The sequence below is a fragment of the Melanerpes formicivorus genome, unplaced genomic scaffold (genome assembly GCF_026170545.1).
Source record: "Melanerpes formicivorus ecotype bairdi unplaced genomic scaffold, bMelFor1.0.p_v2 SCAF_207, whole genome shotgun sequence".
In the NCBI taxonomy this organism is placed as follows: domain Eukaryota; kingdom Metazoa; phylum Chordata; class Aves; order Piciformes; family Picidae; genus Melanerpes; species Melanerpes formicivorus.
Genome location: NW_027142559.1, coordinates 287,192 through 300,076, shown reverse-complemented (window position 1 = coordinate 300,076; position 12,885 = coordinate 287,192). Strand labels below are relative to the sequence as shown.

At 43.5% G+C, this 12,885-nt stretch overlaps 2 protein-coding genes across 9 annotated transcripts in view; one reads left to right on the top strand and one right to left on the bottom strand.

The window, feature by feature from the left end:
• The window catches only part of HNRNPA2B1 (heterogeneous nuclear ribonucleoprotein A2/B1), a 16,648-nt gene extending 15,500 nt beyond the window's left edge, over window positions 1-1,148 (bottom strand). For 2 of the 4 annotated variants that reach the window (XR_010991478.1, XM_068169637.1), the window contains exon 1: window positions 989-1,148. Coding sequence is in view for 2 of the 4 variants with exons in the window: in XM_068169637.1 (XP_068025738.1) it covers window positions 989-1,018 (30 nt within the window). In the remaining 2 variants the exon portion in view is untranslated. The remainder of the gene's footprint in view (window positions 1-988) is intronic. The other 2 variants (XM_068169635.1, XM_068169639.1) reach the window with 2 other exon arrangements.
• On the top strand, window positions 146-12,885 carry CBX3 (chromobox 3). Of its 5 annotated transcripts, XM_068169642.1 has the most exons (7): window positions 1,282-1,399; window positions 3,099-3,149; window positions 4,977-5,101; window positions 6,962-7,104; window positions 9,030-9,195; window positions 10,586-10,680; window positions 12,234-12,885. In XM_068169642.1, exons 3-7 carry the CDS (start codon window positions 5,060-5,062, stop codon window positions 12,358-12,360), a joined length of 573 nt encoding a protein of 190 aa, XP_068025743.1. In that variant the 5' UTR covers window positions 1,282-1,399; window positions 3,099-3,149; window positions 4,977-5,059; the 3' UTR covers window positions 12,361-12,885. The 5 variants fall into 5 exon arrangements, with proteins under 5 accessions (XP_068025742.1, XP_068025743.1, XP_068025744.1 ...); XM_068169643.1 differs by lacking the exon at window positions 4,977-5,101 and having other exon boundaries at window positions 1,283-1,399; XM_068169641.1 differs by lacking the exons at window positions 1,282-1,399; window positions 3,099-3,149; window positions 4,977-5,101 and adding an exon at window positions 146-501.

Genomic DNA, 12,885 nt, shown 5'->3' with positions numbered 1-12,885 from the left:
TCGGCAATTTCCGACAACGGAAGAGACTCACAGTACGTGCCCGAGCGGAGCCGAAACGCCCCGATCACACCTGGCACTGTGCCGCTTTTTCTCCGGAAATGGCCGAACGGCCCCGAAAGCTGAAAACTCAGTGCGAGGGTTTATAATTAGCCGAAGGCGGCCTCGTATCGCGCTCCCATGCCCTGGCCATTGCCCTGCCCGCTGCAACCCGTGGTACTGACTGAGAGCAGGCGGGAGCCGAGCAAAGCGCATCCCCGAAGCCTTCCCCTTCCCCCTCTGCCCGAGCAAGAGGAAGTGGTTAACTACCCAGATTTTGGCGCCAGCACCAACACATCACGGGGGCCAGGAAAAAGAAAGAGGCGGACTGCGCCGCAGCCTGCTCCACTTCACCCCGCACCGCCGACATCGGGCGCGCCATCCGCTCTTGCACGCTATTCATCTTTTCTTTCCCCCATCCCTCCTTTTTTCTCTTCATCAGGCCCGCACGCACCGCGACAAAGGGTGAGTGCTGCCTCCCCGCGCCGTAAGGAAATGGCGCTGGAAACTGCTCCTTTCTTCCCGCCCCCTCTTTTCCCCCCTCCCCAGCTCCTGGGGAAAGCCAACACTGATCAACGATCCTCACCCGGAGCAAAGCTTCTCCTGCCGATTCTGACTCCTTTCATTACCAATAAACGAATCTTTAAGTTCCTCCCCCCACCAGCGCCCTCGCTAACAACTAGGCCTCCCCACCGCAACGCGGGAAATGGCTGCGCTCCAAACGGCCCCCTCAGACACGCCGCAACAAGCTTCAAACACACCCCGGCGCTACCTGCCCACCCTCCCCGCTCCTTGAGCTTGCCAACGCCGCCCCTCCCGCATCGACTGAGGGCCTCGCTTCTACGGGCGGCGTCCGCTCAGGCCTAATACGCCCTCATGGCGACGGCCATCATGGCGGCTGCAATTACCGGGCGCCGCGGGCCCATTCCCCCGCCCGCCGCCCCCGGCTTACCCAGTCGCTTTCTCTGTCGCCGCGAGGCATCTTCCTTCTTTTGGACGCCTGACGCGGTCCTGCGGTAGCCCCCCGTTGGAGAGACGTCTTGGCCCCGCTCCTGTGCTGGCGGCGACGACGACGGTATGAGGTTGCAGCTCGCGCGTAGGCGGTGCCGTGTGCTCTGCCCCGTCAGCCGCCGGCGCGCAGTGCTCGGCCAGCCCAGCCCCACCAGCCGCCGTGCACGCCCTGCCCTGCGCCGCGCTGCCGCCCAGCCGCTCCCCACCCCCTCCCTCTCTCTCTCTCTCTCAATCCCTTCCCCCACCCCCCGCCTCAACCCCCCTCAGATGTCGCTGTTGCCGCCGTTGCTCAGTGCGCGCAGGGCGAGAGCAAGGAGGAGACGGGAGACCCGAGCGGCTGGACACCATTGAAGTCTGTATCCTTCTCTCTTTCTCCCTCTTTCTCTTACTCCATCCATCTTCTTTTCCCCTTGCCCCCACCCCGACTCCCCTTTGCGCCCCGCTGCGTAAGCCTTGCCTGTGGGCCGTTGCGGGGAGATACGGGGCGCAGCCCGCCCGCTTCCTCCCCCCCTCCCGAAAACCCCGTCAGTACGCTGCCGCTTCCTTGGCGGCGGGGGGGTAACGGGCGGAGCAGGGCTGCCCGGGGGCCGCGGCCTCGACGCTGGCACGGCGCTTCCCGGCCTTCCGCGGCAGGGAGGGAGGGAAAGCCTCCGAGCGAGCGGGCTTTGCCGCGGGGAAGAAGGGTTGCGCTGGGGGGCGGGGGCAGGGGCAGCAGCACCCGCGCGGCGGTGGCGGACACGCTCGGGAGACAAAGCCAGTCCGCCACCGCCGAGGGGCGGCCTCCACCGCCGGGCGTCTCCGCTCTCCGGCGTGTGCCGGGCCCGGGGAAAACGTGGCGGGGTGGGGGAGGCGGCATGGAGGGGGCCCTGGCCGCGGGAGCGCGGCGCACGGGGCCTGCCGGGCAACGTGTGCTGCCCGGCGCGGGAGCGGCGGACCCGCGCCCCGGCCTTGGCTGTGGGGCGGCGGGCAGGCCCTGTGCCGCCCGGGGTAGTCCCGTTAGTTTGCACGGTGCGTCCCTGTCGGCCTCACGTGCGCCCACCACAGGCCCGAGGCGCAGCCTTCCCCGGCAGGCCTCCGCAGGGCCGCCTTTATTTTCTGGTGGGGTGGCACAGGGGTTTTGTTACTGTTACTGCTCTTCATTTTCCCCTTTCTCCTGCTTTTCAAACGGGGACAAGACAAGTACCTCTGCGCCGGGGCCCTAGCCCTAGCCCCTCTCCCACTTCACCTACCCCACCGCCTATGGGACTGCCCAAATCTGCCTCCCGTGTCAGGGAAGAGTCCGGCGGGATTACAGAGTCCGGGAGGTTTTCTGGCCTTGAACGACTTTTCTCTTTTGCCTTGCCCAGGCATATGGGGAATTCTAACAGTTCTATAGTTTGCAGGGGGGCGGGGACAATACGTGCCTAAGGAGGTGGCGAGTAAGAGTAATGACATGGAAAAGGGGATGGATTGTGTTCAGCATCATTTGCATAGGTTAAAAATGTCACGTACAGTTTAGCGGAGTTAATATTGCTCTAGGACCTTAACTCTTGCAAACTTGAGAAGCAGAAGGCAACGTTATAGTTGCACTAAGATAAATCCTTGCTGTTTTAAGCATTTAATACAATGTAAGGTTATGGGTGACTCATTATTACGCCGCAGATTATGTAGCTGCTGCCCACCAGATTCGCAGTTAATATGCCTAGGGGTATATCTCAACTGCCAGAATCTGAGCTCTTGTTCTGTTGGGTTTTAGGAAAAAAGCATCCCTGATGGTCCTCCCCCTTTTCCCTAGAAACATCTCTGTGCCTTAGAAGGCCTTGGGGAAAAACCTTTTTTTTCAACTCATATACAGTCACTTTGTCAGTATTGTTTATCCTGGTATAGCATATCGGTGTGTTTACTGGGTTATGCCGGACAAAGTAGTAACCTACTTTTTGTTCTGGATTTAATCCGTATTAGAAATGTTATATGCAGTGAATACATGGGGGTTGGACAAGGACCATGCTTGTATTGGGATGCCTTTCTTTGAGTAATGTAAACTTCCTTTTAATTGTCATGCATTTTTCTAGTAAAAGCTCTGCAAGTCTGCAATAAAAATGGCCTCCAATAAAACTGCATTGGTAAGTTCATGCACACCTAAAGTATATAAGGATTTAATCAACATATTTTTCTTCAAACTTATAACTTGGCATCTCCATTTAAAAGATACATCCACATCTCCCCTCCCCAGCATTATTCTGACCAGAATTTCAGGTCCAGAAAGTAAGGCTACTAGAAAGGACATTGGCTTTAATAAATCTGCCATTTCTAAAGAGACTTCTTGGGAAAAAAAGAAACCAAAAGAAAACAATTAAAGGACTTTGTACTATTTCACCTGTTCTGCAGTGGAAAACACTGAGGATTTTTTTTAGACTCCTTTCAGTACGCCATGTAATTCACCATATACGTGAAAAATCAAATCACATACTCATTTAATTTCTCCCAGTGTATGTGGGGAAAACTAACTGCCTGAGAAAAGGCAGTTTTTACAGATGAAAAATAACCTATCTGGGAAATGATGCGGCACAGTTAAGATGCCTTTGAAATTATTTTTAACAAATAACAGTTTCTTTGAATTTCATAGGAGCAGAGATTATCAGATGTCAACCCCTCCTGGACCGTTATAATGATGCATTCATGGATCTCAAGTCCTGTAAAGCTTTGCTTGACATTAAAATACGGACTTCTGAGGGCAGTTGGTTGCTGGTTACCATTCCACTAATAGTGATACATAGCTTTGTGAAAGACAGAACTCGAAAAGTATAGCGTGAGATGCATCTGAGGTTGAGGTGGGGAAGTGAGCAAAAGTACCCATGTAGAATTTGAAATTTGGAAAGCAGAACAATGGATTTATAATGCACAGAACAGGTCTGTTCTGAAATTTACTGAAATGATTACTGGTTGACCCAGATCACACTAAGTTGAAAACTCACATTAACTCTTGGCTTAGAAGTACAATGGAGTGCTTCCTCTGTACTGTTGATGACAAGCTATTATACAAGATTTCACCAAGGTGAACGCCTGGACTTTCTCTTAGTAACTGATTGCTCATCTTTCCCTCATTTGAGGAAGAGAATGAGTTAGCCTGGGGAAGGGGTGCTTCAGGGAGAGGAAAGACTCTCTGAATGCAGTATTTTTGATCTTTTGATGATGTTGAAAATTTTGCTGCACAGGTCAGAAAATCAGTCATGGTTCCCATGGGAACCATAACTAATTCTGCTTCATTGTGTATTTGCATGCAAAACCTAAATGCATTAAGAGATAGCGTAGCTCTGGAACTGTAATTCCAGTTGTGTTACTTCTTGTATGTTAAAATCCTTCACCACAGTGTCACATCAGTGTTTTAATCTTGTTCCTCAAAGAAAGTGGTTATCCACAGGTCTGCATCTGTCATATGTGACTTCTAAATGCAGAAAGGGAAACAAGCTGAAGATTAGCATTCAGTGGTCACATGCCCAAGTTACAGCTTACAACAGGCAACCCTAGGGAAGGAAACTTCAGGGATCTAGTGGACATTTAATACCCTTTAATTTCAGTCAGGTACCACATTCACTTGTGGGCTAAGATTAAGGTTGGCTTGTGTAATCTCAGAATGCATAGGTTTTTAACATGTTCAGTATTTCTGCAGGTTCTGCAATCAACTCTTGTTTTAATAGGTTGGAAGGGCTCCAGAGTCTGGAAAGCAGTGCTGATGGTGCACAAGAACTTACTAAATATCTAATATTTAAAACCAATAAAAACAGCATATTTTGATTTTTTGTTACTTTTTTTTTTTTTACTTCAAGAGAAAAATACAGATTCCCATGACATTGATTTTCTGCTGTGGAAGATCATACAGACACTTAAGTCTTAGAAAGTTAATGTAAAAAGTTGCTTTGATACAGAAATCCAATACGTTTATCTTTAAGTGACGAGCATTAGTGAAGCCGAAAGAGTACCAGGAAGCAGTCTTCCATTGAATCAAAGACTTTTAGTCCAACGGACAGCACAGATGGAGATGTTCCCCACTTGTAGCCTGCTTGCCTCATCACCAGTAATTATAATTGTTATTACTATGGTATAGTGAGTCTGTGTCTTTTTTTCCTCTGCTTCTATTTTTGTTTTCCTCATCTCCACCTTTTTTTCCCACACTTCCATTTCTTGAAAGAAGCTGCCTTCATAGAAGCATTGGACATAATCATGTTTCTATTTTCCTTCAATTTCAGTCTTTCTTACTTTTTCTTGTGGAGGCAAAAAAAAGCCAGTGTGCTTAAGCTGACATTTTTCAGATGTGAATGCTGTGGTCAAAATACACCTGGGATACGCAGGCAGATAAAATCTCATGGGAAATACATGCTCTGTTTTAGATAATCTCTCTTCTATGCTTCTGAATCAAAACAAGTATCACATGAGATCTATGCAGAAACTTGCTGTTTGAAAGAGAAACTGGAAGGTTTTCCTCCTCTTTGTTTGCACTTTTCAGTTTATGCATTGCTAGCCAGAGTAAAGCCATTTTGGGGAGAGAGGGAAAAATTGTGAAAATTAAGGAGACAAAGACAGGGCTTTGGAAAGAATGAATTGGCTTAAAATCTTCAGTTTCTGAAAAGAAGACAGTTCTCCTTGTGTCTGACCTAAATTTTAACATTTCACATCCAGACAAAATTCTACAGAGTCCAAAAATTTCACAGTTTCAAAAGTGTTTCACAGTATTCTCCATCCAATCCATATTAATTTTAGGGAGGACCAGAGAGAGGCCACTGAGCAAATAGAGGTGCTTTGTGATTCTTGCTTGTTTGTTTGCTGTTTTGTAGGAAGTGCATCAGTGAGGAGTTAGTTCTGTCTGGTTTGATTTGGGGTGCTGTATGATTATATGTTTTAGGAGCTTAATACTGCTCTCACTAGTTTATGGCTGCCACTTTAACAGTTTCCTTGTAAGGTGCAGTCCAAAATGGCAAGCAAACTGCTTTTGGTCTGCTAGTGCTCCAGAAACGCAATGCAACAACATGATAGGCTCCTTCCAACATTTTTCAGACTACAAATGAGGAAATTCTGCAATCTGTCCTATCGCTATTTAATCGTGCCTTATTAAACTGGGAATGCCTTGAGGATGATGTGGATGTAATATTTATTTTAAGAACTTAAAGACTATTGTTTGAGGTATCAAATGTAAACTTAAACCACAAAGTTTTTAAAGTTAGCAAAAATTTGTTTCTGTGTTAAGTGCTGTACTTAAGTGTAGCTGTCTTAAATTTCTGCACCTTTGTGACCCCTGTTTGAATGCGAGTTACATTGGTGCATGGCTAAGAATGAGAAGGGACTGTAGTAATGGAATGCTCCTAGCATGCATCTTGTTCAGTAGTTACGGGTTATTGTTGAGTATTTTGTCTGTTGTAGCAATACATCATAAACTTTGCTCCCATCAGCTTCTTTTTTTGTTGTTGTTGTTGGAAAAGGTAGTAACCACCATTGTTTTTGAGTACCACCCCTTTTCTATTTTACACATTTTCACAGTTCCCTTATCACTTTTCTTTACTTCTGCCTTATGCTGTTTCTTGCCCTCTGCCTTTTCACAGGCATAGAGTTAATTTTTAGAAGCTTCATGAATTTTTGAGCATGTAGCGCTGAGAATTAAATTGGTAAGGGAAGTACAGGCACTGAGTGTACGGACAAAAATATTTCACCTACTGAAAAAAAGTGGCGTTGGGTATCTCATTAAGCAGCTGAAAAAAAAACCACCCATGTCTTGCTCAGGTTACCTGACCACATGCCCTAACGTAAAAGGAGTCTGAGCTTCTGGCTTTAGTGTGAGTAAATACATGATTCTTTGCTGTTACTAAGCAAAGTTGGATTTGGCCAGTGAAGTAAATGTATAAGACAAAAGAATGAATAATGTCATTCTGAATTTCTTTTGTAGCACAAAATGGGAAAGAAACAGAATGGCAAAGGTAAAAAAGTTGAAGAGGCAGAGCCTGAAGAGTTTGTTGTGGAGAAAGTCCTGGACAGACGTGTTGTAAATGGAAAGGTGGAATACTACTTGAAGTGGAAAGGATTTACAGAGTAAGGCATTATCCTTTTTTTTTTTTTTTTTTACCCCTTTTTTTTTTTTTTTGATAGAATGGTGCATACTAACCACTTATTTGAAATAACTGTGCAGAGAGGGAATTGGTCTGTAGGGATACGTTCTAAAGAACCTCAAGGGAAAGACAGAGGAAATGGCCTTAAGTTGCACCAGGGAAGGTTTAGTTTGGATATTAGAAGAAAACCCTTTCACTGGAAGGGTTATTGAACACTGGAATAGGCTTCCTAGGGAGGTGATTGAATCCCTGTCCCTGGAGGTGTTTAACAGTCTCATAGATGTGGTGCTGAGGGACATGCTTTATCACCAGACTTGGTAGAGTTAGGGAACAGTTGGTCTGGATGATCTTAAAGGTCATTTCCAACTGAAACAATAGTATGATGGCCGTAAATTGTGTCAAGTGGGGCAGTAAAGTATGAAAATAAAAACAGAAGATGGGCAGCTTAGTGTTTGTGCTCACAAAATGTTCCAAGGCTTTCACCAACTCCTTAGTGATTATTCTTTTACCACTGTCCTTTGATTTAACTTGTGTCAGCATCTTACCAAGGTCAGCTAATCTGACAGTCGTTGGATGTGTGGTGGAATGAGTATTACTTCACAGTAAGAAATTTGCAAGGGTTTAAAAATGTAGGCATCTCTGAAGCAATGAATTTGAAGAAGATAGTTTGCTTATTAGTCACTTTTCTGAACTGCTCTTAAATTAGATGAATCTGCATAAGGAATTCTGTGGCATGATTGCCATTATTAGGTATACCCAAAAAGGTCTCTTTTGAATCTCTTTTCCAGGACTTAAGGAAGTACAGGAAAAACCTTGTAGTGGACTTAAAAAGTTGATTGTCAAAGACATAGTTGTCCCCACTCCCTCCCTCCCTATCCCTTTCATCCCCCTCCTCTCCCACCCTCCCTCCCTCCCTATCCCTTTCATCCCCCTCCTCTCCCTCCCTTCCTCCCTCCCTCACTCCCTCCCTTCCTTCCTTCCTCTCTCTCTCTTGACACTTTCTGGCAGACTACTAGCTGAAAAAAGGTGATGCACCTAGCATTTGAAAAGAAGTGATGGCATTGCAACATCCTGCATTCTAGCACTTGAAATTTGTGTAGTGATAACTGCATAAAAGCAAAATGCAATGCTATTTGAGGATCAGAACTGAAGTTACAAAAATACAGTTTAGTAACCAAAAATAATCTGTAGGCACCCTGCTTGTGCCGTAGCACCGGCAGTATACGTGCATGAGGACTTCTGATGAAGTACTTAGCTGTTGTAGGGAGCATTCATGGCCTTCTCTAAAAGTTTAATTAACAAAATGCACACAGATTGGAACATTTGCAGTGACCAGCTCTGGACATGAAACCTTTGTTCCTCCTGTAGTCACTTGAAGGAGGAAGATAGTTGTAGGTATAGTTGAGATCAATGCTAGCAGACAGCTTTTGAGAGTGTTCCTCATATATAGAAGCTTAGACATAGATACTTAGGCTGTAGGTAGTGAGCATTCTGTACATTACATTCAGTTCTCTGTAAGTCTTAGTGTTTATATAATACAGTTTGTTTGCATGGACAGTCTTTAGAGGAACCAGGGAAGAGAGTCAGTTTAAATGGGCAGGTAGGTTTTGCTAGAGTGGGAATCACTCTTTTTAACTCCTATGATCCCACCCAGATGATGGGAGTTAAGAGAGCTGCTTATTCTGTATCTCCAGTTTTAAGAACATTGTTCTTCAGCAATAGAGCATATTTCTTACAGTCACTAAATGCAGTACATGAAAGTTAAAGATGGCAAGATAAGCATCCTTAAATTTAAGAAACCTGCCTTACATAATGAGAAAAAACATTAAATTGCTTAAGGTGAGCCATGTGGCTAGTTTTACGTTTTTCTTCTTTTCCTAGTTTTACATAAATGTGTGTATGTTTCAGTGCTGACAACACATGGGAACCTGAAGAAAACTTAGATTGTCCAGAGTTAATCGAAGCTTTTCTGAACTCTCAGAAAGCTGGTAAAGAAAAAACAGATGGTGCCAAAAGAAAAGCTTTGTCAGATAGCGAATCTGATGATAGTAAATCAAAGAAAAAGCGTGATTCTGTAAGTATATGTTCATGTGCTAAGCTTTGTTTTTCCTGCATCTCTTCCCTACCTTTCCATCCCTGCCCCCCTCAAAATCCTGTTGTGACTTTGAGAATGAGACCAAACACAGGTTTAAAACTGTAAAAAAAACACAGCCTCTGGAACTGTGGCTTGAAAAGAGTAATAATTCATGGTGGTTAACGAGACTAGCCAAATGATGGGTAAAAGCTGATTGATAGATGTGATGAGTTAAAGTTCTTGCATTGTCCCATGATTCCTACTGAATAATTGAAAGCAAGACAGGCTAAGAGTTATTTATGAATGATACTAAGTAGCCAACTTTGTGTTAGAGCAAAAGGCTCATGAATGCAACAAAGATGAAGTTCTGGTTTAGCTTTCATACTTAGGATATGACTTTAAATAGGAAAGTGGCAAGATGGCAAAACATGAGGATGAGCAGTTAACGTAGATTAGGCCCAGACGTGGTGGAGAGGGAGTAGAAAGGGAGATTGAAGAAAGCCTACCTTTCTGGGTTTCTCATACAATTTAAAGGAACAAATGACATGACAAATTTTAGTGGTGATGAGTACAAAACAACACTTACGTAATTACGTGCTCAATAGTTCACTTTTCTGTGTAAACTTTTCAGACTAGCAATTTCAAACGAAACTGGTTGGCATTGTCAGTGGTTCACTGAAGACAACTGTTGGATGTGTGGCTATTGTAATAAATAATGTTGAAAGTCATCAGAGGGAATAGTTGATGATACAAAGAACATTCTAGTTTTGGTATGAAGTCAGCTGTGTGTCTTCTTCTGGTCCAGTAGCGGCCCCTGTCTCAAAACGGATATTGTGAATCTAGAGGAACTAATACAGGAAGTAGTTGTGATATTCCTTACGACCAGTGCAACCTCAGTGAGCCGAGAAGAGTTAAGAGATTCTGCAAGGGTGCAGTTTCATGGTTGGCTTAAGCCAACTCAGACCTGTTGTTTTGCTGAAAAGGGTGTGTTTTTCCCACTTCTAGGAGTGCATTTTTGCTTTGCCTATTTTGTTTCTTTTACTGGCCATGCTCTTTTGTTTATCTGTTACAAAGATTTTTAGATCGCTTGTTTCATCTATTGAGTTTTCAGAAGTAAATGCTTAGAAACATGGATGTAAAATTCCTTCATTGTGACTTCACATCTAAATGACTTGACCTGAAGACCAATCATGAAAAAAAATAACATTAATGCCATCTTCAGACAATTATGTCTAATTATAGCTTGTTTAATTATGTAAGGCTATGTATTTTGTTCTGATGTGCACATATATATATATATATTCACACACACAAATGCATATATGCAGTTTTAATGCCAAAACTGAGTTTTATCCTAACCTAGGTAACGATCTTCTCACTTGCTCAACAGGTTGATAAACCAAGAGGGTTTGCAAGGGGTCTTGATCCTGAGAGAATAATTGGGGCTACAGATAGCAGTGGGGAGCTTATGTTCCTCATGAAATGGTAAGTCTTACACCCACAGTTTTTGTTCGTCTTAAGGGAGGGCAGGCTGCAATTAAGCTAATGAGACAACTTCAAGAGTAAGATGGAAAGGCTGGTAGTCTGCCTATTAACCTTGTATTCTCAAAAACAAAGCCTCTGTAATCAGTCAATCCCTCTTCCTTCAGAACCTAAAATAACTTCAGCTTCTATTGGTTCAGTTTTACAGAAGTAGACATTGGAAAGAGAAATTCTGGTAAAATACAGAAAAATTGCCATTTTTGTGGAAAAGCTGGATCTCAGTAGTGCTCTTGCTGAGGGAATGGCAGGCAGAAATCCAGCTTTATGTATTCCAATATGCAAAAGCCAGCTGCTGGATAGCTAACCATTTAACCAACTACACTGCCAGCTGTTCTGCTGCAACCAAGTGGAAATGAATGCAGATAGGTTGAGGGAACTGAGTTTGAAATGAAGAACAAACAATATGAAGGAGAGGTTTATCATTGTGGCCTAGTAAGAAGAGGAAAGGGATAGGGTGAGTTTGTGTTGTCAGGAGAGTAGGTGGAGACAAGTTTTGTCAGCTAACACCGTGGACAGAAGGACTTCTTGCCCTGTGAACAAGTAGGATAAAATTAGTACTTTTTCCCCAGTCCTGAGAACACAGGAAATTGAATTCACATTTGCTGGGGGGCCAAATTCTTATGGTGGCAGGATGAGAAGAACGATAGCTTTCCACAGACTTCATGAAGGGCATCATTTTCTGGAGCTAAACTGGGTGTTCTCCAGAAAAATGATTTGTCATGTGATATTCCTGGACGACTGTAAATCAGTGCTTTGGAATATTCTGCCTCACTTCTGCCTTTTCAAATTTCCCATCAATTTGATGTGAAACTTAATAAGTGTTGCAAAATACAGATTGTGACAGTTTGAATTTCTGTAGTGGCGATTTGCAAATGAAGCAAACGTGCAAAATGAAACAAACATACAAAAAAGAAGCGCTTTTTTTTCTTACTTGTATTGCAGTGGATTAGTTTTTCATAATTGATTGTAGGCAGCAAACATAGATATGAATATGTATGCACAAAACTGGCTTGTAAAGGCAGCTTGCCCTTTAAAATGGAATCTGAAGCATGTCAGACTGGAAAATGTAGTTTATTACCCTGAGGCAGAATCAAGAGTAGCGGTATGAAACACAGCAAGTTAATTGCATAAACAGTAATAACATTTTGATTGGAAATACCATCTCTCAAGACTGCTGATACCGAGTTTCTAAAGTCTCACCTTGGAGTTCTGATTGTGCTTTACAAGACAAAATTGCTTCTTTCACTACATACTGCAATAGGTAACTGTGTAAATGGCTCCTTTTGAGTAGCATTTTCCTTTCCAAAAAGGCAGTTAGCTGTAGCTACGAAACCTTGCCATTAGCGTGGAGGTCCTTGGTGGCGATAGTGAAATGCACCCTGAAAACATTTCCAGCTGCCATTCTTTTCAGAACTTACTGACCTTCTTAAGAGCTGCTAAATTCACTGAGTTGACAAGTATGCACTTTTCTTAAATCCCCTTTTCTTCTGCAACAGGAAAGATTCTGATGAGGCAGATCTGGTGCTGGCTAAAGAAGCTAACGTGAAGTGTCCTCAGATCGTAATCGCTTTTTATGAAGAGCGACTAACTTGGCACTCATGCCCAGAAGATGAAGCACAATAATTGTTTGCATTGATTTTTTTTTTTTTTTTATTTTATATATATATGAATATTAAAACCTGAAATTTGATTTATTAGCCATGTGAGAAGCATATGTTCTAACGAACCAAATTTGATATTTTTTTGAAGTAGTATGTTTTGCATCAACAGCCGGTGAATAAAAGCTTTCTGCGACTTGTTTCATTTATCACATTTGATACTACTACTTCCTCCATATTACTAAAAAGCTTTTATAAAACATTCATGAACTTCCATAGTTACTACAGAAATCCTACTGAATGTCTAAACAAACTCACAGATGGTTTTTTGTCTCCTGTACTATCGATGTGCATGTATCTTCTTTACCCAAACCTAGCTCTTTAAACCTGTAGAATCATTCTTTTTAGTATTTGGGATCACTTGCTCTCAAGAAGACCAAGTGACAACTAACTTTGTAGTAATTTGAATGTTATCAGACTGTATATTGTTTACTTTATTGTAAATACTGGTGAACAGTGGTCAATAAAATAGTTTTATATACTTCCTTTA